We start from the raw sequence: 22,622 nt of genomic DNA on the forward strand, positions 1-22,622 counted from the left end.
TTTAAGCAGTTGCTTCTGTTTTAGCTTAACTTGGTTATTGCTGTGAAAAAACAACTTATTAAATGAAACTTAATGAATTTTTTAAGAATCTGGAACAGACTTATAAAAGAAGTAATCTGAAAAGCCTTTATATATGTGATACATAGATTAAATTTTTTTTCAAGTTGATTTTTGTCTTATGAGATACATAGCAGTGGTTTATTTTAAAATAGTTTAAAAATTATTGTAATAATACAATCAATAAGTTTACTATCAATATCAATAATACATTTATTATCAATAATAGTAAATTATTGATAGGAATTCTTGGTTAATCATCCTGGAAAAAAGGAATTGAAAGCCATCAGAGTAATTTATTTTGATTTTGACAGTATTTTAAATAATTAACAGAGAAGATGAACGGGAAGGTGTGAAGTGTTTTGCTTTCTTGGCAACTAGGTTAGATCTTCTCTTCTACCCATTGCTATAAATGAATGTTATTACCCTAGGTCGGCGGTTCTCAACCTGTGGGTTGTGACCTCTTTGGGGGTTGAACAATCCTTTCACAGGGGTCGCTTAAGACCATCGGAAAACACATATATAATTACATATTGTTTTTGTGATTAATCACTATGCTGTAATTATGTTCGATTTGTAACAATGAAAATACACCCTGCATATCAGATATTTACATTATGATTCATAACAGTAGCAAAATTACAGTTATGAAGTAGCAACGAAAATAATTTTACAGTTGGGGGGTCACCACAACATGAGGAACTGTATTAAAGGGTCGCGGCTTTAGGAAGGTTGAGAACCGCTGCCCTAGGTAAATATGTGCAACTGTAAAGCACTAGTCTGATGAAGAGGTATGTAAGTAATGTGAACTTGCTCATTTTCATTTTCCCCTGGGAAGGGTAAAATTAAATACCTTGACTTACTACATGAGGTAGTTTCTGATTGTTATAAAGCAAAATCATTTCTGTTAAGGTCTAAGTGTGTATAGAAGTTGTCAGTATCTAAGAAGGTCCTTAAAGTCAGACAAGTACTTATAAGCCAAAAAATAACTATAAAAAGTGTTTTTGTTTGTTATATGCAGAGTTCAGCATCTGGGAAGATAGTAGAAGGATATACCATAATTAATTTATTACTTTAGCAGATTTTACTTTCAGGATCCTACCAGCATTGTTGGAAACTGGCAGTGAAATGGAGGTGTCAGAGTATCTCTGGAGATGTTGCAAATCTAATTATATAATCGGTAAAGCTGTACAGAGTGTTCTAAGTTGCCTGAGTCATGGAGGAATTTGGCAAAAGCTGATGAAACTGAGGGGATGGAGATACATTTTTAGGTCACCTAGGCGCTAAAGAAACTTAATCACAAAATCTTAGTTTTATTTCCCCTGTATACTTAGACGTCTAAAGAAAATATTCTGAATTCTAATATCTCCTACCTATTAAAATTATAAATAATAATTATGTAATCCTATAAAATCTATGGCAGTGCTTTACTCAACAAATGTGAAATAAAAAGAAAGCAATATATCATTAGCTATTAAAGCCACTTAATTTGGTAGACATTAAAAGTCATTTAACCATTTAAACAAATAAATACTTCTTATCCTAGTGAAATCTGTTTCTTCCTCTGGGACCTTCCTTTAGAGAGATATATTGATGGTTTTGAAATGCCTTTATTAAGACAGTGAAATTCCAAAATTTGTACTTTGTGTTTTCAGTATTAATACTTTTAGTATTTAGGACAGTTTAAATTGGTATTCTTATTCTTTATTAACTTTCAATGCTTATGTATTTAGGAGAGTGTTTCAATGCTTATGTACTCAGGAAAGTTTAAGGTGGTATTCTTACTCTTACTGACTTTCAATGTGTACTTACTTGTGATTCTGTTCCTTGGGTTTCTATATATTTTTAAGTAGAGTAATAACATAAAATTTACCTTAATTTTGATCTTAGTCTGGGTCAGCATTACTAAACTATACATCTTTTTAAAAGTCTACAAAGGTTAATTATTTTAAAAAACATTTTGATGTTTTTATTCCTGGGAAAAAAATGAATGTTTATAATATTCTGTGAAAATGTTATTTGAGATAAAAAAGGCAGGAATGCTGTCATTTAAAACAACTTTTCTAAATTAAAATTTAAAAAAGATATATATGGAACTTGAAGTTTTTAAAGAAAATTTGCATAATTTTGTTTTTACATTTTTATTTCAGAACGAGAAAAAGATCACAGTTCTTCTCGTCCAAGCAGTCCTCGTCCTCAAAAAGCATCTCCAAATGGTTCTAGTACCAGTACAGGGAACAGTAGCAGAAACAGTAGTCAGTCAAGTTCAGATGGTAGCTGTAAGACATCTGGGGAGATGGTGTTTGTATATGAAAATGCAAAAGAAGGAGCTCGGAATATAAGAACGTCAGAACGAGTGACGCTAATAGTGGATAACACTAGATTTGTTGTGGACCCATCCATTTTTACTGCACAGCCAAATACAATGTTGGGCAGGTTTGTATAATTGCAGTTCTTTGTATTATTAATTTTAAAGCACTTTCACATTATTTTTCACTTAAATTTACAGTAATTCTCTCTTGGAATGTAGTATTCCTATTTTATGGATAAAAGAATTGAGCTTTTGAAGATTAAATAATTTGCTCACGTGAATACAGCTAGAAAGTGGTAGAGCCAGTTTTTGGACTTGGTTTTATTTCTTAATAATCTTTGCTGTAATAGTAAGAATAGCAAATGTATTAATTAATGACAAGATTCTAAAAGACTTCTACAGGCTAAAACCATAGATTGCATCTAACAAGGTGAATTTAACAGTGGTAATGTTTCCTTTACTTGAGGCTCTCAAATTCAGCCATCAAATACAGCAGGTATCAGTCTTGTTGAAAAGGAAGAAAACCAACAGTTCAGTTAGCTGAAAAGTCATCATTAGTTGTCAGTTTGATATCAGTACTTAAAAAAGGAATGTTATTAGCAAGTAGAATGAAGAAGTAGTCATGTAGTCTGTACTCATCCAGAGTAATAGATTAATGTACAGTTTGTAGTTATTGGAAGTGCAATCTGAGAATGATATAGGCAATCTAGACTTGACCGAATACTTTTAAATTTTAAAGTCATTGTCATTTTCTGTTCACTCTAGTATAAAATGAAGGGGTGTATATATGAAGTAGAAATCTGCATGAGGTAAAAAAAATTTTTTTAGGTTACATAGGAGTATTTGGGATGTGTGTGTGAGGGAGGGAGAGAGAAAGAGAGATTTATTAGTGTTTCTGAATACAGAATAAATGCTCACATATGGCTACATTTTGAGTAGATAAATATTTAACATTGGCTTTGCATCTGTGAAAAAAATAGTTGAACTTTAGGCTTTTATGTATTTTTTAGTAGCATGGGAGAGATTATTTGATGAAAGCTATTAGGAGGATGAACTTGTTAATACTTTATTTTTTACCTACACTTTAAAGAAATATAGGTAAAAAGTAGATATTTGGTATTTTATTTCAACTGTTAGGCTGTTTTCTTTAGAAACAAAATTTGGATACAATATGCATATTGATCTGAAAAGTATAACTTTTCTACTTTTGTAAAAAGTTCAGATATTTGAAAAAATTGCATGACATTTGATTCCTGAAAGATTGTCTTTTTTACATCAATGAAGGCTTCTTTTCATGTGAATTGACCAAAGCATGTCTTTGGGGATGAAAATTAATATTCATGGGAACTGTAAAAAGCAGTTGACAGTTTTTTGAAAACTGAAATAAAACTTTTTTTTTATAGGTTTATATGTTATAACAAAGAGGGAAACAATTTATTTTTATTTTTCCTGCCTCATACTTTACTGGGCTTTCATTGTATGTAGGGAAGGAGGACAGCCCCCCCAACCCCCCTTTTTTTGCTGTGGCACGCACAGGACCAGAGTCCCACCTGCTGGTAGTTCTTGGATGTAGGCTCCAGTTAGCTGGGCACCCCAGGGGTTTGGGTTGTCAGGCTGTGAGTGGAGGCTCTGTTACTGCCATGTCTCCACAGGCAAGTTGTTCACCTTAAAGATCTGCTGCACTGACTGACCAAAGTAGTTGTAGGTGAGACACAGCTTTAACCACAAGGAGACCTTGTTAAAATTAGGATTTGGAGGAGCTGGGTCATTGGAAGGCCACTCTGAGCTGGAACTGTGTCTGGAACTGGGGGCCAGTAGCTGCAGCTGGAAAAAACCCTTGGGCACAGCAGCCTGGCAGATGAAGCGGGGTTCCAGGGAGTCTTAAAAAAAAGACAGATTCAGCTGTAGTCCTTCATGCTCAAACACTTTGAGATTTGGGGAGCAAAGGGAAGGTCCAGCAGGTGTATTAAAGTGCCATCTAGGGAGGGATCCAGAGGAGGCTGCTGGGCATCCTGAGAAGTGCCTTCCAGGTGTTCTAACAGATCTAAGAGCTTTGAGGTCTAGGGCTCTATTGGGACAGGGGGTGCTTCCAGAAGTGGGGCTACTTCTTTGATTTCCTTTGCTTCCTCATCAACCTTGTTCCACAAGAGGCTTTTCTAGGATGGCAGCTCCCATAGAAACCATTTAAATTGGGAAACCATTGAATAGAGGTCAGCCATATTTACTTTAGTGATGGTGCTATCAGATTCAGAGGTTCTACTTTTTTCCCCCCATGTATCATAGTTAAGTACAGTTAATGGACTATCATTTATTAAGAGATTATATTCTCCTAGTTTTTTGTTGTTGGAATGTCCTGTCTTTTATGAATAGATAGTGGTAGCAGATGATACATAATGCCCTAACTTATGAAAACAGAACACTGGCAAACTTTTGGCAGCCCCCAAATTTGTTCTGAGATTTTATGGTCAGAAAATGTTAAAATCTGGAAATCTCCAGACTAGATGTTTTTGGAGGCAGTTTTACTTCCTTTAATCATAAGTTAACATTGTTATTGAGAGTAATGCATTAAATTCTTCATTTTGAAGGACATATTTTGCAAATTGCTTCTTTTCTAATTGCTTACTGTGAAAGGCCAATAACATGACCTGAAAAAAATAAGTCCATTTTATTTTTCTTAAGTATTATATAAATTAATATTAAGAGCTTTTTACTCAGTTGTTTAAACTTTTCATTCTCATCTTAACCTCTTCATTCCTGTCTACCCAGTATTTGATTTTTTTGTTTTTCAATTCTAGAATGCAAGTGTAAGAATTCTGAGCAAGATTTTTTACATTTGTAGTTAAGATTATGAAAAGTAAGACAACTAACCTGCTAATACTCTTACTTTTTCCTAGTTTAGATTACTGTATGTGCTGCATTATGGTATTAACTTTGCAAGGAAGATGACAGTTTTAAGGAAGATATATAAATAATATGGTTTCCCTTTTCTTCTTTTTTTCCTTCTTGATAAGATTACTGTAACTGACCTTTTCCCTTGATTTTTTGATTGATACTTTTTCTTCCTGAGGAGAGGGTGTTAGAATGCTCTTTAGTCCTGAATTTTATCATTTGATACTGTTTGCTTATAGGGAATCTACATTGGTGAGCATAAGTAGTTCTACATTTATAATATAAATAATGCAGTAATTAATATAAGAATAAACTCAGTTTTGTACACATAAAACTGTAAAGCTACTTTTGCCCATCCTATATACTACTGTTCCCTCCATTTGAAGAGGAAATATTTTAAATATTCCTTTGTTAACTATGTTTACCAGAATAAATTTCTAATAAAATTTTTTGAACTAATTATCTAATTTAATACTTAAATTATAATTCCTTTTCAGTTTTGTGCATGAAATGAATTTTCCCTTTTGAAGGGAGTAGTATCCTATTGATAATGTCTCTTAATTATTTGCTGTTACAGGATGTTTGGGTCTGGCAGGGAACATAACTTTACACGTCCCAATGAGAAGGGAGAGTATGAGGTGGCAGAAGGAATTGGCTCCACTGTATTTCGAGCTATTCTGGTAAGTTCTTATTTCTTATGTGTTTTGACTTAATCATTTGACCCCTTCTTGGTAAATACTTAATTGAAACCACGGCTTGATTTAAATATCTTTATGGAGGTAGGCAGGATTTTTTTTTGTTTTTTTTAATACCACTCATCTTTTTAGTACATGAAAATAATATAAATAAATGAATTTTGTGCCCTTTGGGAAGATAGGATAGTGGATGATTCACCTATTAGGTCTTCATGGGCAGTTCTTTCAAGGGTTTAATGTTAACATACATGAAGTCATGTTACTCCTCTCTCCTTAATTCTCTTAAATAAAATAAGTCAATCATTTTTTGCTACCTGAGAATGAATGTGGCTACCTGAATTCTGATATTTTATTGCACATAACAAGCAATATGTACACTTATGAAGATTTAAAATTAATCTCTAAAATATATTAGCATCTTTGTTTTAAATCTTTATTTTTATTTTGAGGTTTTAACCTGTTATTTTTGAGGAATATTTGAATTATTATTACAGAGTCCTGACTTGTAATTTCAAATCAGTGATAAATATTTGATTATAGTATATGACAGTTTATGCCATCGTCTGAAAATATGGTTTCCTCAAATAGTTTTGGGGGGATAGAAGAAGAGGATTCTGAGATACAAGATAGGAAAAGTATAGTTGACCCTTGAACATTGTGGGTTTGAACTGTTTGGTTCCACTTATATGCAGGTTTTTTTCAATAAATAATGTAGATGCATTTTCTCATCCCTATGATTTTGTTAATAACTTTCTTTAGCTTTATTATAAAAATATAGTATGTAATACATATAGCATACGAAATATGTGTTAATTGACTTTGTTACTGGTAGGGTTTCCAGTCAGTAGTAGACTATTGTTAATTACGTTTTGGGGAAATCAGAATTATATGTGGATTTTCAACTGCATGGTGGGTTGGTATCCCTCTCAGTCTGGTATTGTTTAAGGGTCAGCTGTAGTTGATCTTGACTGGGTTGTTAGTACATGGACAATCAATTTTTAGTACCAGAGATATCTTGTTTCCATTGATGCAGCAGCTTTAGAAACTGTGTTACTGTAGCTCTGAACCTCAGAACTTTGAGGCAGATCTTAATTTTTTGGGAAGTGCATCTTTCAGCTGCCCCCACTTCCATTTGACCCCCAATGGAGTTGACAAGTACGAACAATTTTTATAACTCAGCTATGAAGTAATTTATTTGTAATTCTGGGGCCAGCCTGTACCAACCTTTTAAGTAGATTTTTTAAATAATTGCTACTGGTTGATTATAGTAATATGAGAAACATCAAAGAATAGTATTTGGAAGAAAAATATCTGATTGTGTGTTCTGTTATACATGTTTTAATAGTTGGATATGATTTTGAAGTTCTTTACTAAGAACTTTGAATTTTGCTCAGTTCTCTAGGTAATATTTAAGGTAATTTATAATATGTTATTCAACTTCCTTAGCTTTAAAAAAATTCCCTGGCTGCTGTGCCTCAGTGGCCTGCGAGCCAAGTGTCACTGGTTCAATTCCCAGTCAGGGCACATAACTAGGTTGCACATCAGGTTCCCAGTTGGGGGCACGAGTGAGAGGCAACCACACAGTGATGTTTCTCTCCCTCTCTCCTTTCCCCTCTCTATAAAATAAAAACAAACAAATAAATAAAAAAGAAATTTAAGTTGTTTCCAGTCTTTAAAAAAAAGAAAAAAAGCTTTAAAAATTAGTGGTAGTTATATAGAAAAATAACATATAGGGGGAAAATACATATGAATTAGCATGATATAGTAGACAGAAGAGATGTATAAATAATGGGGAGACTTAGGTTCTTATTTTACCTCTGCTATTAAATAAGTTTATGACTAGTTGAGTCAGTGAATCATTTGGGTCTTAATAATAAGATTTGGCTACCTCTTACTTCAGATGTTTTATACATTCTTGCCTTTGTGTTTTTTTTAAATGTTTTTTTATTTTTTAGGATTACTATAAAACAGGAGTAATCCGCTGTCCTGATGGCATATCTATTCCTGAACTGAGAGAAGCGTGTGACTATCTTTGTATCTCTTTTGAATATAGTACTATTAAATGTAGAGATCTCAGTAAGTATGCTGTTTTGTGTGTGAATAGTTTATATAGTTACAATATATTGGAATGAAAAGCCTGAAATAGTGCTATTTACCTAGATTTCAAATATTTGTTTAACTGAATTGTAAAGCATTCTGGTACCATGAAGATTATGGAAGTTTACAGAGATGTTTATAAGCTCCTTGTGTAATTATCCAAAACTTTTTTCAACTTTAGTAATTTATTTTTGGATAGATTGTTCCAGATTTTCTCATTGACTGTTTCTTTATATAATTTGTTGCTAGTCTTTTTATCTCCCAGCTTGGGAACCCTGGCCTTGGTTCAAATGTGGTGTTTGGCTTTATTCCTGGGATTATATCAATGAAAAATTCGTAATTTTTTTGTACTTAACATGTAAGATAATATTCTAAACCACTATGGAAGATACACATAATTCTCAAAAACAGTGTTTGTCATTAAAGATCTTAGGTTGAGTGTTGAATAACTAACCCTCATTTATGCAAAGGGTTAAGGGGCTTTATTCAAGAATTTCAACCACAGTCTCAGAGCAAGGTCTAGAACTTGGAATCCTAACTCTTTGATTGATATTCTCCTCTCACAACCTTCTCAGCCCCTCACCATTTCACCATTATGGGATGCCTAAGCAAAGTGAATATATACCGAAAAGTCAAAGTAGTATATGAGAATTATCAGATGTTGACTTGAATGTTAAGTGATTGGAGAAGTTCAGGAGAAGGAGAAGTTATTGTGGGCTAGAGGGTTTGGGGAAGACTTGAGAGGTTATAGGTAGTAAAGAATGAATAGGAATAATTTAGAAAGAGTAGAGTAGGGAGATCATTCTAAGAGTTGGGATTTTTTGAGTAAAGATGCAAAAGATGTACTTTGTGTTTTTTGAAACTATTTTTGTTTAATTTTCATTTATTTATTTTAGAATGCACCTGTTTGTGCATTCACTGGTTGCTTTTTTAAGCAGATTTTATTTATTTATTTATTTTTAGAGCAGGGAAAGGAGGGAGAGAAAGATCTATGTGTGAAACAAACATCGGTTGGCTGCCCCTCGCATGCCCCCAGTTGGGGATGTAGTCCGCAACCCAGGCATATGCCTTGACCAGGAATTGAACTAGGGACCTTTTTGTTGGCAGGATGACACCCATCCCACTGAGCCACATCAGTCAGGGCCATTGGTTGCTTCTTTTATATGCTCTGGCTAGGGATCAAACCTGCAACCATGGCATAGCAGGACAGTGCTCTAACCAACTGAGCTACCTGGCCAGGGCCACAAAAGATACAGTTTTGGAAATAACCTAGTTGGACCAGAAGGAGACAGGAATAAATAGGTGGGCCAGATTACGGAAGGTCCTTAATCCAAACAAACGTTCTTCCATTATATTTTTCATACAGTGGGAAGCGTTTTAAAATTTTCCTGTATGTGCTTATAGCCTTGTGTTAGCCCTAGACTTAATGGTTGTCTTTACTTTATTACCTAAACTCAACATTAGCTTGGCAGAATAATGTCATAACTTTTCAAAGATTGGAGTGCTGGAAACTGTGAATAGGACATTCTATTTAAATTTTTAAAGGTAACTCCTGTATACTTAAATATAACTATTCTTCATGCTTAGTTATGATCTAATTCTGAAAATGAGTGGCCTTATTAAGTCTCTCCCTAAGTACCAATTTTTTTTTTTTTTTGCTCTTAAAGTGTCCATAAAAATGTCAGTAGGTTGGACAAAGCAGCGTATGGTCCAACTCTGAGTCCATTTCTCTGTAAATGATATTTAAACGTTCAACGTCAAACAATTGGACAGCTGGGACATATGACTGTAAACTTGAACAAAGTTGCTGTTTTTCACATCTTAAAAAAATTTTTTAGTTGAAACCATGAGTATTCATTATTCTAATTATAGATCCTAGACTTTAAGTTTAGTGTTTTTTAATTCATAGGACCATTTTAATTTAATGTCATAAAATTAGATGTTGAATTTTGGTGGCTGTCAGATTTTTAAAAACAGTAGATTTCTTACAGATGATTTGGATTTTAGTTCTGTAATCTATTGGACATAGTTTACTTTGTCATCACTGTTAAGTTTCACTTATTTATTATGGAATTAAAAGTAAGGATCTTTATGTAAATATATGTAGTATGGTTTTCCTACACTTCTGACTTTTAAATAATACTTGTAATTATTTCTAGATTACTTATAATATGTTACTAAATATTGAGAGATTCTCATAGACTATAAAAAAACTATATAGAATGTGAAGAGACAGAGATAATCTTATAAAAATATAAAAGGATACTGTAGGTATAGATTTGAGTCCAAAAATGAAATTTTTCCTGCAAATAAATGCCTTTACTGAGTATTGGAATGACACTTTAGAATAAAGTGTCTGTTTCGTAACTAAAAAAGAAATCATGTAAGGGCTAAATGTTTATTGAATAAAGAGTTCGGTGATTTTTGAACAAGTTACTTAAAACCTTGTTTCTTAGTTGCCTCATTTATTTTTTTAATTATATTTTATTGATTATGCTATTACAGTTCCAATTTTTCCCCCTTTGCCCCCCTCCACATAGCACCCCCCACTTCTCCAGGCAGTCCCCCTTCCATTGTTCATGTCCATGAGTCATGCGTATAAGTTCCTTGGCTATTCCATTTCCTTTACTGTGCTTTACATCTCCATGGCTATTCTGTAACTACCTATTTGTGCTTCTTAACCCCCTTACCTCTTCACCCATTCCCCCACACTCCCTTCCCATCTGGCAACTATCAAAATGCTCTCTGTATCCATGATTCTGTCTCTGTTCTTCTTATTTGCTTAGTTGGTTTTTTAGATTCAATTGTTGATAGATATATATTTATTGCCATTTTATTCATAGTTTTGATCTTTCTTTTTCTTAAATAAGTCCCTTTAACATTTCATATAATAATGGTTTGGTGATGATGAACTCCTTTAGTTTTTTCTTGTCTGGGAAGCTCTTTATCTGCCCTTTAGTTCTAAATGATAGCTTTGCTGGGTAGAGCAGTCTTGGCTGTAGGTCCTTCCTTTTCATGACTTTGAATATTTGTCAGTCCCTTCTTGCCTGCAAAGTTTCTTTTGAGGAATCAGCTGACAGTATTATGGGGACTTTTTTGTAGATAACTCACTGCTTTTCTCTTGCTGCTTTTAAGATTCTCTCTTTATCTTTAACCTTTGGCATTTTAATTATGATGTGTTGTGGAGTCTTCCTCTTTAAATCCATCTGTGCTTCCTGGACTTGCATGTCTATTTCCTTCACCAAATTAGGGAACTTTTCTTTCGTTACTTTTTCAAGTAAATTTCCAATTTCTTGCTCTTTCTCTCCTCTTTCTGGCACCCCTATGATGTGAATGTTGGACCACTTGAAGTTGTCCCAGAGGCCACTACACATCCTTATTTTCTTGGATATTTTTCCTTCTTGTTGTTCTGATTGGTTGGTTTTGCTTCCTTATGTTCCAAATCATTGATTAGATTTCTTAGCTTCATCCACTCTACTGTTGTTTCCCTATAAATTCTTCTTTATTTCAATTAGTGTATTGGATCTTTTTTATGCTGTTGAGGTTCTCACTAAGTTCCTTGAGCATCCTTATAAACAGTGTTTTGAACTCTGCATCTGATAGATTGCTTATCTCCATTTTGTTTACCTCTTTTTCTGGAGTTTTGATCTGTTCTTTCATTTGGGCCATGTTTCTTTGTCTCCTCATTTTGGTAGCCTCCCTGTGATTGTTTCTATGTATTAGTAGAGCTGTTATGATTCCCTGTCTCGGTAGTGTGGGCTAGTGTAGTAGGTGTCCTATAGGGTCCAGTGGCACTGCCTTCCCTATCACCCAAGCTGGGTACTCGGGCTGTACCCTCTGTGTGGGCTGAGTACATCTGCCTCTTGTAGTTGATCCTTGATTGCTGTTGGCAGGTCAATGGGAGGGATTTACCCAGGCCAGTAAGCTGCAAGGCTTGGCTGTGACCACTTACTACCAGCCTCCCCTCTCTGTGGAGGATCAACGGTGCAGGCACAGGGTGTTGGTGCTCCGACGTGGTCTGTAGCTGTCCACCAGGTGCATAGGCCCTGGGCTTTTTCAGCTGGTACAGGCCAAGGCGACCCCCCCCATCTGTGTTCTGCCCAGGGCCACCGTGCATGAGCTATAAAGCAATCTGAACTGGTTGCTACTTGTGTTGGGCTTGGAGAATCCCAGGTGAAGCCATGCTGTGAATCTAGGCTGGCTGCTGCTAGTGCCGGGTCTGGAGCCACTTAACAAGATGCATGGGGTATGGGGGCTTGCTGAGGCTGGATGTTGCTTCTTTGTTAGGAAGTTGTGAGGCATTAGCCTAGACCAGCCATTCATATGGAAAAGTCACTGTTCACAGCTTGGATAGGCATGAGTTGGCTGGGACTCAGTCTCATGGTATCTCCAGGGTAGAGCAAACAGTGTTAGCCAGGTTGATGGAGTCTCAGACACGGCACTTGCCTGCTGGCTCCGTGGCTCTGTGTGTGTGGGGGCGGGGGATGGAGGCAGGGGGGTGTTCAGAAAAGGGACAATGGCCTCTGTCTACCTTTCTGTCTGGGATAAAGCTGTCCCCCAGCTCTCACCTTGATGCCAAACCTTTCACTTCCTATCTGTACGCCGCTGGTGCCTTTCAAGCTGCTACCCTGGTGCTGCTGTTCAGAGGGAGTGAGTCTGAGTAGGTGAGTCCATGTGTGGGTTCTTTAAGAGGAACTTCTTGGGACTCCAGAAGTTTCTCTCACCAACTCAATCTCCTCTGGTTTTTGCAGCCAGAAGTTATGGGGACTTAACTTCCTGGCACTGGAACCCTGTGATGGGGGGCCTGGTGTGGGGCTGGGACTCCTCATTCCTGAGATACCCCTCTCGAATTTTTATCCACCACACATGAATGTGGGGCCAGCTGGTTTTGTGTCTCCGCCCCTCCTACCAGTCTGGATGGGTGTGGTTTATTTAATTCGGTAGTTGTCAGACTTCCATTCAATTAGGTTTCTGATGGCTGAGTGATGGCTGTTTTATATTTTAGTTGTAATTTTGATGTGGTTTTGTGGGGTGGTGAGCCGTGTTTACCTCTGTTGCCATCTTGACCAGCCTAGATAAAGGGGAGGAGAATTAGATTCCACTTCTTGCAAGGAGATGGGAATGTCACATTGCACAAAAGCATGTGGCATAAGAGAGTTTGCAGCTTTGGAAAATATCATCTTCCAGAGAAGGACATAACATAATTCAGGATGTATTTAAAAGGTGAATTTAATAGCTCTTGGGGAATGATGAAATTATTTGAATTAAGAGATGAAAGAGGAATCAAGGATTCATTAATTTATTCCACAATATTTAAGTGCCTGTGCCTATCAATGCCCAGCACTCATTCTGAGATGATTCTGAGAACTTGAGTGAATGGTGATGCTGTTTACTGATTTTAAAAACACTGCAGAGAGACGCAGAGATGACTAAATTTAATTTTGGATATATTGAGTGAATTTGAGGTGCCTGTGAGGTGACATCCAGTGGAGACATCCAGAAAGCAGTTGAATATAGTGCATCTAGAATACAGAAGGCAGAATTATTGGAATAAATTTGGGAATTGTCAGCATAAGGTGAGAGGAGAAAATAACTTAAAATTGTCCTGAGAAACATCGATATTTAATGAACACCTAGGGGAGAAAGAGTTGCAGAGGTAACACGAGAAAAACAGCCAAAGAGGGGAAAGAACACCAGGCAAGTTGTTATCAGAGACTCTTACGGATAAGAGTGTTTTAAGGACGAGGGAGAGAAATTCATCGAGAAGTCAAATGAGATTGGGATCAAAAGATGTTCATTGTCTTTAATAATCTAAAAGTCATTTGGATACTAAAGCAAGACCAGTTTTCAGGAGTAGTGAGTGTGGAAGCCAGATAGATTGGAATTGGAATTGGTTCAGAATTAGGTCAAAGAGGATACATCTAAGGAGTTTGGCTATAAATGGAATTTAAAAATATGGGGAGTAGGCAGCCTAGAGAGAGACATGCTTAAAATAATAGTATAGATGATTATTTAATCAGTGTTTATTATATTATAATTATGTTTATTAACGGTTACTATATATTAGAGAACATGTAGGGGGTAAACACTCTTGGGAGACTACAGATTTGAGTTCTCTTGTTCTTCTCTAACGTTCCCAGTAGTTCCTGAGATGGTAGAGCCTTAAGTAGGAGAGAGGACATTGCCCTTGAAATAGGAATAAATGAAAAAACATTAGGTCAGTTCAGATGAGTTTGTTTGCCTGTGTATTTGGGAGGTTGGAGTTGTTCTTATGTACTTCCGGAGTGTGAAGAGAAATGTATCTTTCACCTTTCTTAAGGTATGTAATTCCTCTACCTTGCAATATTTTCCTTGGCTTTTTGCCTCCTTATTTCAAACCAGTTGATCCTTCTCATCTAACTCTCCTACACTGAAATATTAATGCTGTTTGCGGATAATTTTCTGGGAAAGAAAACATGCAGGAGGTGGAATATGGGAGCTATTTTAGTTCATATTTATAATCTGAAAAATATCCTTAATATCTGCTTTAAGATATAATTGCACCTACTGATGGAAGACAACATGATATAGTAAAAAAAAAAAAAAAAAAAAAAAATGCCCTGGCTTATGGGTGGAGGTGGGGTGGATTTAGTTCTGATTTTGCAAATTGGTTTTGTTACCTAAGGCAGATTACTTCATGATGTATAAGATGAAGGAGCTGGTTGTTGGATGCCATTATTGGCCCTCTTTTTCTTTAAAATTCTACAGTTCCATAAGAACTCTTCCTAGGAAAAGTTTTGTTTACTAAAAAATAATCACAATATTGTCTGTAGGGTCCAAAAATAGATGCTGAACTAATCTGATGTTCTGTGTGTTGCTTCTGCTCTTTTGCTTATCAGTGTCCCCCATCCCACCCCCAAATCAACATATTTTTGTGGGTTTAATTTCAGGTGCCCTAATGCATGAGTTATCAAATGATGGTGCTCGTAGACAGTTTGAATTTTATCTAGAAGAAATGATTCTGCCTCTCATGGTAGCGAGTGCGCAGAGCGGGGAACGGGAATGCCACATCGTGGTGCTCACGGACGATGATGTGGTTGATTGGGATGAGGAGTACCCACCCCAGATGGGAGAGGAATATTCCCAAAGTAAGTATTGTGGCATGTTTTCTCTCTCTTGAATCATCACGGATTCTCTATTTTTTATATTATTGATTAAAGAACAGTTTTTACAAAGAAAGTACATTGAACTCTTAACTATACCAGGAGTCAGAAAACTATGGCCTCTGGGCCAAATCCAGCCTATTGCCTGTTCTTACAGTTTTATGTAACGCCTGTGGCTGCTTTTGCACTACAATAGCAGAGTTGAATAGTTGCGATGGAGACCGCATGACTTGCAAAGCCCAAAGTATTTACTGTCTGGACCTTTACAGAAAGTGTGCCCACCCTTGATGTGCACAGAGATAGTTTGTCCTTTGTTGAGTATCTCGATCTTGATGGATTTCTTTTTTAATTTTATTATTTATTTTTAAAAAGTATATTTTATTGATTATGTTACAATAGTTTCAATTTTTTCTCCTTTGCTCCCCTCTGGCCAGTACTCCCCTTCTCTCCAGCAATCCCACCCCCCTTAGTTCATGTCCATGGGTCATGCATATAAGTTCTTTGGCTTCACCCTTTCCTATATTATCCTTAAATTCCCCCTGTCTATTTTGTACCAAGCAATTATGCTTCTTAATCCCTGCACCTTTTCCCCATCCTTCACCCTTCCCCCTCCCGGCTGATAACCCTCCAAATAATCCCCACACATATGATTCTGTTCCTATTCTGGTTTGCTTAGTTGGATTTTGTTTTAATTTTTAGATTCAGTTGTTGATAGTTGTGAATTTGTTGCCATTTTATTTTTTCTTTTTAATTTTTTTAAAGCTACATTTCTCTCCATCCTCCATTTTAACCCTCCACCTCTTTTTTTTTTTTTTTTTAAGATTTTATTTATTTATTTTTGGAGAGAGGGGAAGGGAAGGAGAGAGAGAGATAAACAATGTATGGTTGCCGCTCCCACACCCCCAACTGGGGACCTGGCCCGCAACCCAGGTATGTGCCTCGAATGGGAATTGGACTGGTGGACTTCTTGGTTCCAAAGCCAGCGCTCAGTCCACTGACCCACACCAACCAGGTTAAGTTTGTTGTCATTTTAGTGTTCATAGTTTTGATCTTCTTTTCTTACATAAGTCCCTTTAACATTTCATATAATAATGGCTTGGTGATGATGAACTTCTTTAGCTTTACCTTGTCTGGGAAGCATTTTATCTGCCCTTCCATTCTAAATGATAGATTTGCTGGATAGAGTAATCTTCGTTGTAGGTCCTTGCTTTTCATCACACTGAATACTTCTTGCCAGTCCCTTCTTGCCTGCGAAGTGTCTTTTGAGAAATCAGCTGATAGTCTTATAGGCACCCCTTTGTAGGAAACTCTCTGCTTTTCTCTTGCGGCTTTTAAGATTCTCTCTTTATTTTTCACCTTTGGCATTTTAATTATGATGTGTCTTGGTGTGGTCCTCTTTGGGTCTAGCTTGTTAGGGACTCTCTGTGCTACTGGACTTGTATGTCTATTTCCTTTGCCAAATTTGGGAAGTTTTCCTTCATTATTTTTTCACATAAGCTTTCAATTTCTTGCTCTTCCTCTTCTCCTTCTGGCACCCCTGTGATTTGGATGTTGGCATATTTAAAGTTGTCCCAGAGGTTCCCAAGCCTCTCCTCATTTTTTTCAATTCTTGTTTCCTTATTCTGTACTGGTTGACTTTTTTTCTTCCTTATGTTCCAAGTTATTGATTTGGACCTCGGTTTCCTTCCCTTCACCATTGGTTTTCTGTGGATTTTCCTTTGCTTCACTTAGCATAGCCTTCACTTCTTCCCTGATGTGTTTGCTGTACTCAAGCATATGTGTCCAGCCTGTGAGCATCTTTATCACCAGTGTTTTGAATTGTGTCTGTTAGGTTGGCTCTCTCCTTGTCTGTGAGGTTGGCTGTCTCCTTATGACTTAGTTTTCCCACTGGAACCTTGACCCATTCCCTCTTTTGGGGCCATACTTCTCTGTCTCCTCATCTTGACAGGCTCCTGTGTTTGTTTGCCCCTGTGTCTTAGGTGGAGCTGTCGCTCCTCTTACATTGAAGGGGCGGAGCCTTAGGTATTCTCAGTACAGGGTGACCTGTTTCACCACGTTGGGGTGCTGTATGTGGAGGAGGGGTCAGAGAGGGAACAATGCCGCTTCCTCAGCATTTGTCCCTTTTCCAGTACTTCTCCCACTTCCATATGGGGCTGGTGCCTCTCTAGCTGCTGCCCTGGCCATTATTCCCAGAGTGGGTGGGTCTGCAGACATTCTAGGACTGTGGGGGCCCTTTAAACAAGCAGACTTTGCTGAGAGACCAGCAGTTTCTGCCTCAGCCCCAACCCCCACTGGTTTGCACAGTCAGAAGCAATGAGGCTTTATTTCCCCAGCGCTGGGACCGTGAGCTGTGCGGTCTGATCAGAAGCTGGGAGCGCTCCCCAGGTGTCCCTTTCCACTTTTTAAAATGTGTGACTGCATTTTCCTCCGGCCTGCTGCCACTGACGCCATCGCTGCTGCCACCACCACACCGCGCCCTCTCTGGCCCGGCTCCGCCTCTCCTACCTGTCTGGATGAGTATTTCTTCTTTTTATCTTTGTTTGTTGGACTTCCATGCAGCTTGATTTTCTGGAACTTCTGGCTATCTCTAGTTTTGCGGTAGTTGGATTCCTTCTTAGTTGTGGAGAGAGACCCAGCGTGTCTTTCTAGGCCTCCATCTTGGCCGGAAGTCCTCCATGGATTTTTTTTTTCTTTGAATTTGGAAGCATCCTAGAGAAGTAGATCCTGGAGTAGTAGATCATAAAAATAAGCTGTTCTTTTTTAAGTGACTTTTTATTTGTATATAAAATGAGAAGCTTCAAATAATTGATTACGAGGTTGACTTTAGTTTCTTTTTAACTATCATATGTATTTGGAGAATACAGGGATCCTTCAAAAAGCTTGATGGAACTAGAGTTAGGTATTTTTGACCAAAAGAGCATATCTTGAGCAGCAATGACTAACTTTTTTCTTACTGCACTTCCAAACTTTTTCTAATTAGAGTCTTTTGATTTTTTTCTCAGAAAATTTATCTTAATATTGTTTATCTTAATGAACCCAATAGAGTATTTTTGACCAGTTTCATAGATTGAGAAAAGATAGTCAAAAGAATGATTTGAAGAACTAGGTAAAGTAGCTCAGCATCTTGTTCTGTACTTCCATCTGTTGACTAGGTTTCAATAAAAAGTATAGGAATATAGAAAGTACCAAAAACCTTTAATGATTTTTCCATTTTTTATACCCGTTTTTAAAAATAAAACAAAGCAGACTCCAAGTGGTATTCTTTTTGACTTCTAAAGATTTTCAAAGATTATTTTAACATGAATTATGACAGCACTTTTCAGAGTTTATATTGAGATATTTTTGTTGCATGATGTACTTAAATGTGTTGTGATTCTTTTGTGGATGGTTGTAGTAATAGACATTTCTGTTACTATTTCCGCATTCCTAGGTTCTTTGCTGATAATGGTTTTCTATAATAATATATGGAATAAAAAGTTGAACAAAACACGGGAAAAAGGAAAGGTTACCAAAATTAAAAGAAACATTGTACATTATTTTCTGTTAAGAAAAGGGAATGAACAAACTTATAATTTGTATTTTAGTTTTCAAAACGTTTTGATTTGAAAAGAATAGAGCCAACTGTGGAACACAGAAATGACATTATAGTGATACAGAGATTATAAAACATTTGGCTTTTCCTTAATTGTTGAGCTTTCCATTTCAGTGTTTTTTTGGTTGGTTTTCTTGTTTTTTACCTTAAGCTTTGAAGCTTAAAATGATGAAAACATTATTGCTTAATTTGTCTACACGTGTCTCATTTTGTGCCAAGATATTCCAACCTAAAGATGTGTTTGAGGAGACAGAGACAGACTCTTCAGCCAGATGCTCCTAAATGAGACACTATGACACCATCCACTCTGAGATGTCAAAAAAATATTTATTTTAAAATATCAGTTATCTTAAGGACATAGTTAATAATCACAAATTTACCCCATGAGTAGCATCTGTATACGTATTTTCCTTTTAGTGGCTCTTAAACCAGCATGTTTGGTTTGTGAGTGTTTTTTTCTTTTTTTGAAAAAACCTTTGCAGTTCACCTTTTAAGGGAGATAACTCCACCTGAAAGAGAGAAGGCGAGGAAGGTCCATCAGTCTAACTCCTTGAAGTTCCCAGCACATTTGGAAGACTCAACATGTTGTCAGTGGAATCTCTGTCCTTTGCAAAGCTAGTTTGCTCTAAACAGACTAACCTAGGCAGAACATGCTCGAATCTGCCATTTTTAACATCAGTATTAAGTGGGGCTGTTCGCCTAAATGGAAAACAGTTTGTGGGGAGGGTCTTTGTCTTTTGGGGGAGTTATTAATAGTTGCTCAATCCATGAAACATAAGATGTATCCATTTTGTAACCTCTGACAAGGCATTTTTTCCCCTTTCCAAATGAGACCTTGTAGGCATCATGGCAAAGTCCTTTACTTTGCCTGCTTGATAATGGTGTGATCCTGATGTCTTCTTTTGGTTTTTATTTGAAGATATTGGGGCAGATGCTATACCAAAAGTTTGTATATGATATATCTTTCAGAAGGAGATTCTTCTTATGGATTGGGTTACCCGATTAGTTATTAAAGCTTCTCTTATTTCACCTTAAGTGCTGCTTATGCATTAACTGTACTGAACTGTCCGTCATGTTGGCAGCCACCCTTTGGCACCACTGCATCCACCATGTGGGGTAGGGTTGTCAGCCTCTTTGATGATCAAGGTAAATTTTTATTTCCAAGTACTTTGATTTTAATAAGAAAATATTTTTTTTTGTTTCCAGTTATTTATAGCACAAAATTATATAGATTTTTCAAGTACATTGAAAATAGAGATGTGGCCAAATCCGTTTTGAAAGAGAGAGGTCTTAAGAAGATTAGATTGGGAATAGAAGGTAAGATGTTTTCATTATTTTCCATTGATTTTCTTTTGGAAAAAACAAGGTTAAAAAATTGGATCTCATTGAAAATATAGTTTGAATAATTTGAGGAAAAACTCAGATAAATGATTATCGAATGGTCATGTAGTAGATCTATAAATAACAAAAAATCAGCTTCCTTTCTCAGAAAATAGATGGAAGGCCATTATAAAATTTTATTCCATTAGGTTCCCTGGCAATATAAGAGATGTGTATTTATTTTTTCTGCTATAGCTCACCCTAATGTGTTTTTGACTAAGCCCATAAATTTTTAGATTGCTTTTTATGATTTAGATTAATTTTTCCAGGTGCCATGTCAGATGCTTCTTTTGTCTTAAAATGCCCTTAGTAAGAATAAAATATCTTCCTTGGCATAACATGGTATAGTGTAAAGAATAACAGTTCTGGAGCCAGATTGCTTGTGTTCAGATCCTGTGACTTAATAGCTGTATGACTTTTGTGAAGTTATTTAACTTCTCTGTGCCTCAGTTTCCTCATCTAAAATGGGGACATTAATAAATACTGTAGGGTTACTGAGAGGATAGAATGAGTTGATAAATGAAAAATACTTAGAGCAAATCCTGGCATGTAGTAATTTCTCAATATGTGTTTGTGATGGTGACCATGAAGATAATGGTGTTTATCAATGACTCATTGAGTCATTGAAGATCACGAAACAGCTGATCCTTGAACAATGTCGTTTTATTCAGTCACAACATTGATGAGATGCGGAAGGAACTTAGGTCTTGTTTGTATCAATTAGCCTACGGTAAAATTGGTTTCATTATATCATTTGCTTGAAGTCACAGAACCTATTGACAATGGACTTACTGTAATGGGCTGCTGAGACACATAGGCAAGAAGGACCAGAAACAGTCTTTGCAGGAAGAGGAAAAGATTTGGGGCTTTAAAAAGTAGTGAAATAGCTGACCCATTAGTTTCACCAGTGTGTGTCTTCTGTCATTTTGCAAACACTGAACTTTAGCTGCTTGGTCTCAGAGCGAGGGAGAAGGCAACTGGGAGCTGCTTTAGGTTGGGAAGACAAAGATGGCCTCCGAAAGGAGAAGACATTTCTGTTGGAACCAGGTTATAAAAAAGCTCTATATACTACGCTGTGGAGTATGGACCTTCTTCTTTAACCATGGGAAATTTTAAGCAAGGATGCACTATGATTACACTTGTGTTAGACTGGTGATTCCCTGTGGAGAATATGACGGGATGGGAATTTTAAAGACTTTCTAATAGTCCAAGAGGAATCCAGGACGAGGGAACAGAGATGGAGACCTTTCCGAACTCTAGAGCTGACCTTCAGGTGGCAGCTCACTAGAAGCATGAAATGTAGGAGACGTTCTGCAGAAGGTCATTAGGAGGTTTTTAGCCTTCCTTGCCCCTTTGCCCTCCTCACCTCAACACATACACACTACAAATATGGCTAAATAGGTGTGCTGGCTACCAGCGCTGCCTTTTAACTTTTTTCTGATGCTAACTATGGCCTAACCATGGTCCATGGGCAAATTCCAGCCCATTCTCTGTATTTTACATAGTTTTATTGGAATATAAACATGCTCATTCATTTATGTATTATTCTGTGGCTGATTTTAATTTACAGTGGCATAGTTGAGACAGGAACTGTATGGCATGAAAGCCTCAAATTTGTGTTTACTCAGGCCTTTTATAGAAAATGTTTGCCAATTCCTGATCTAAACTAGCAATTCTTGCTAGTAGGAAGGAGGAGAGGGACTCATAATGATTTCTAAAGGTATTGTGTCTGGAGAATTGCCTTACCTGGTAAATGACTGAAAATTTTCCAAAACTAGGATTGTCCTGACTTGTTACTTTTCAGTGATTATGAGACAGGAGAAGGAAGGTATAATTAACTGGGGAAAGCTGGTTTGGAATTGCCAATCTGGATGAACTGCTTGGTTGCTGGGAGTAGTAGTAACATTGAAAGTAGGGGTTAAAATATTGGTTTTGCTTATCTAGGTGCAGACATACCTAAACGAGTGAAGCTGGAGAGCTCCACCTCTTTGTCATTTAACCAGGAAAAAAAAAAAAAAAACCAGAGCAATATGAAAATGAGATTTAGGTTTAAGGAAAGTAGAAGGCAAATGTGGCAGTAAATTGCACGTCTCGAGGCCAGATAATCCTGTGACGGGAAGGAAGGGCTCAGGGATATTAAGGATACACAGCTAGAGCCCAAGATGCACTAGATTACGTACCATTTTATTTGAGACCCATCCTTTCCATGTTCTTCAAGCAAGTTTTTCCGCTGGTTGGTATATTGAATAGCTGAGAGGATGGTAGATGGTTTTGCAAAATTAGATCAGTAGGATTTCAGTTTCTGATTGTTGAACTGATGACTAAAGGAATGGATATTGGTTTCCTTTCTTTTTAAAAAAATTTCTATTTGTTCAGGAGCTATAGCAGAAAAGCCCTCTTTAGGCTAAATTGGATGAGATGTGTTGAAGGGCTGTGTATGTGCGAGTGTGTATCCTCAG

General features: G+C 36.7%; 1 protein-coding gene across 5 annotated transcripts in view; it reads left to right on the forward strand.

The window, feature by feature from the left end:
* Positions 1–22,622, forward strand: part of BTBD10 (BTB domain containing 10) — an 84,263-nt gene that overhangs the window by 60,472 nt on the left and 1,169 nt on the right. For 4 of the 5 annotated variants that reach the window (XM_090263840.1, XM_090263826.1, XM_090263833.1 and 1 more), the window contains 5 exons: positions 2,208–2,493; positions 5,835–5,937; positions 7,908–8,028; positions 14,979–15,176; positions 19,990–20,100. In XM_090263840.1, coding sequence (XP_090119966.1) covers positions 2,208–2,493; positions 5,835–5,937; positions 7,908–8,028; positions 14,979–15,176; positions 19,990–20,100 — 819 coding nt within the window. Of the gene's footprint in view, positions 1–2,207; positions 2,494–5,834; positions 5,938–7,907; positions 8,029–14,978; positions 15,177–19,265; positions 19,371–19,989; positions 20,101–22,622 lie in introns of all 5 variants that reach the window. The other variant, XM_090263848.1, reaches the window with a different exon arrangement.

Source organism: Furipterus horrens, unplaced genomic scaffold, assembly GCF_987537825.1.
Source record: "Furipterus horrens unplaced genomic scaffold, mFurHor1.1.pri manual_scaffold_2, whole genome shotgun sequence".
Taxonomy (NCBI): Eukaryota; Metazoa; Chordata; class Mammalia; order Chiroptera; family Furipteridae; genus Furipterus; species Furipterus horrens.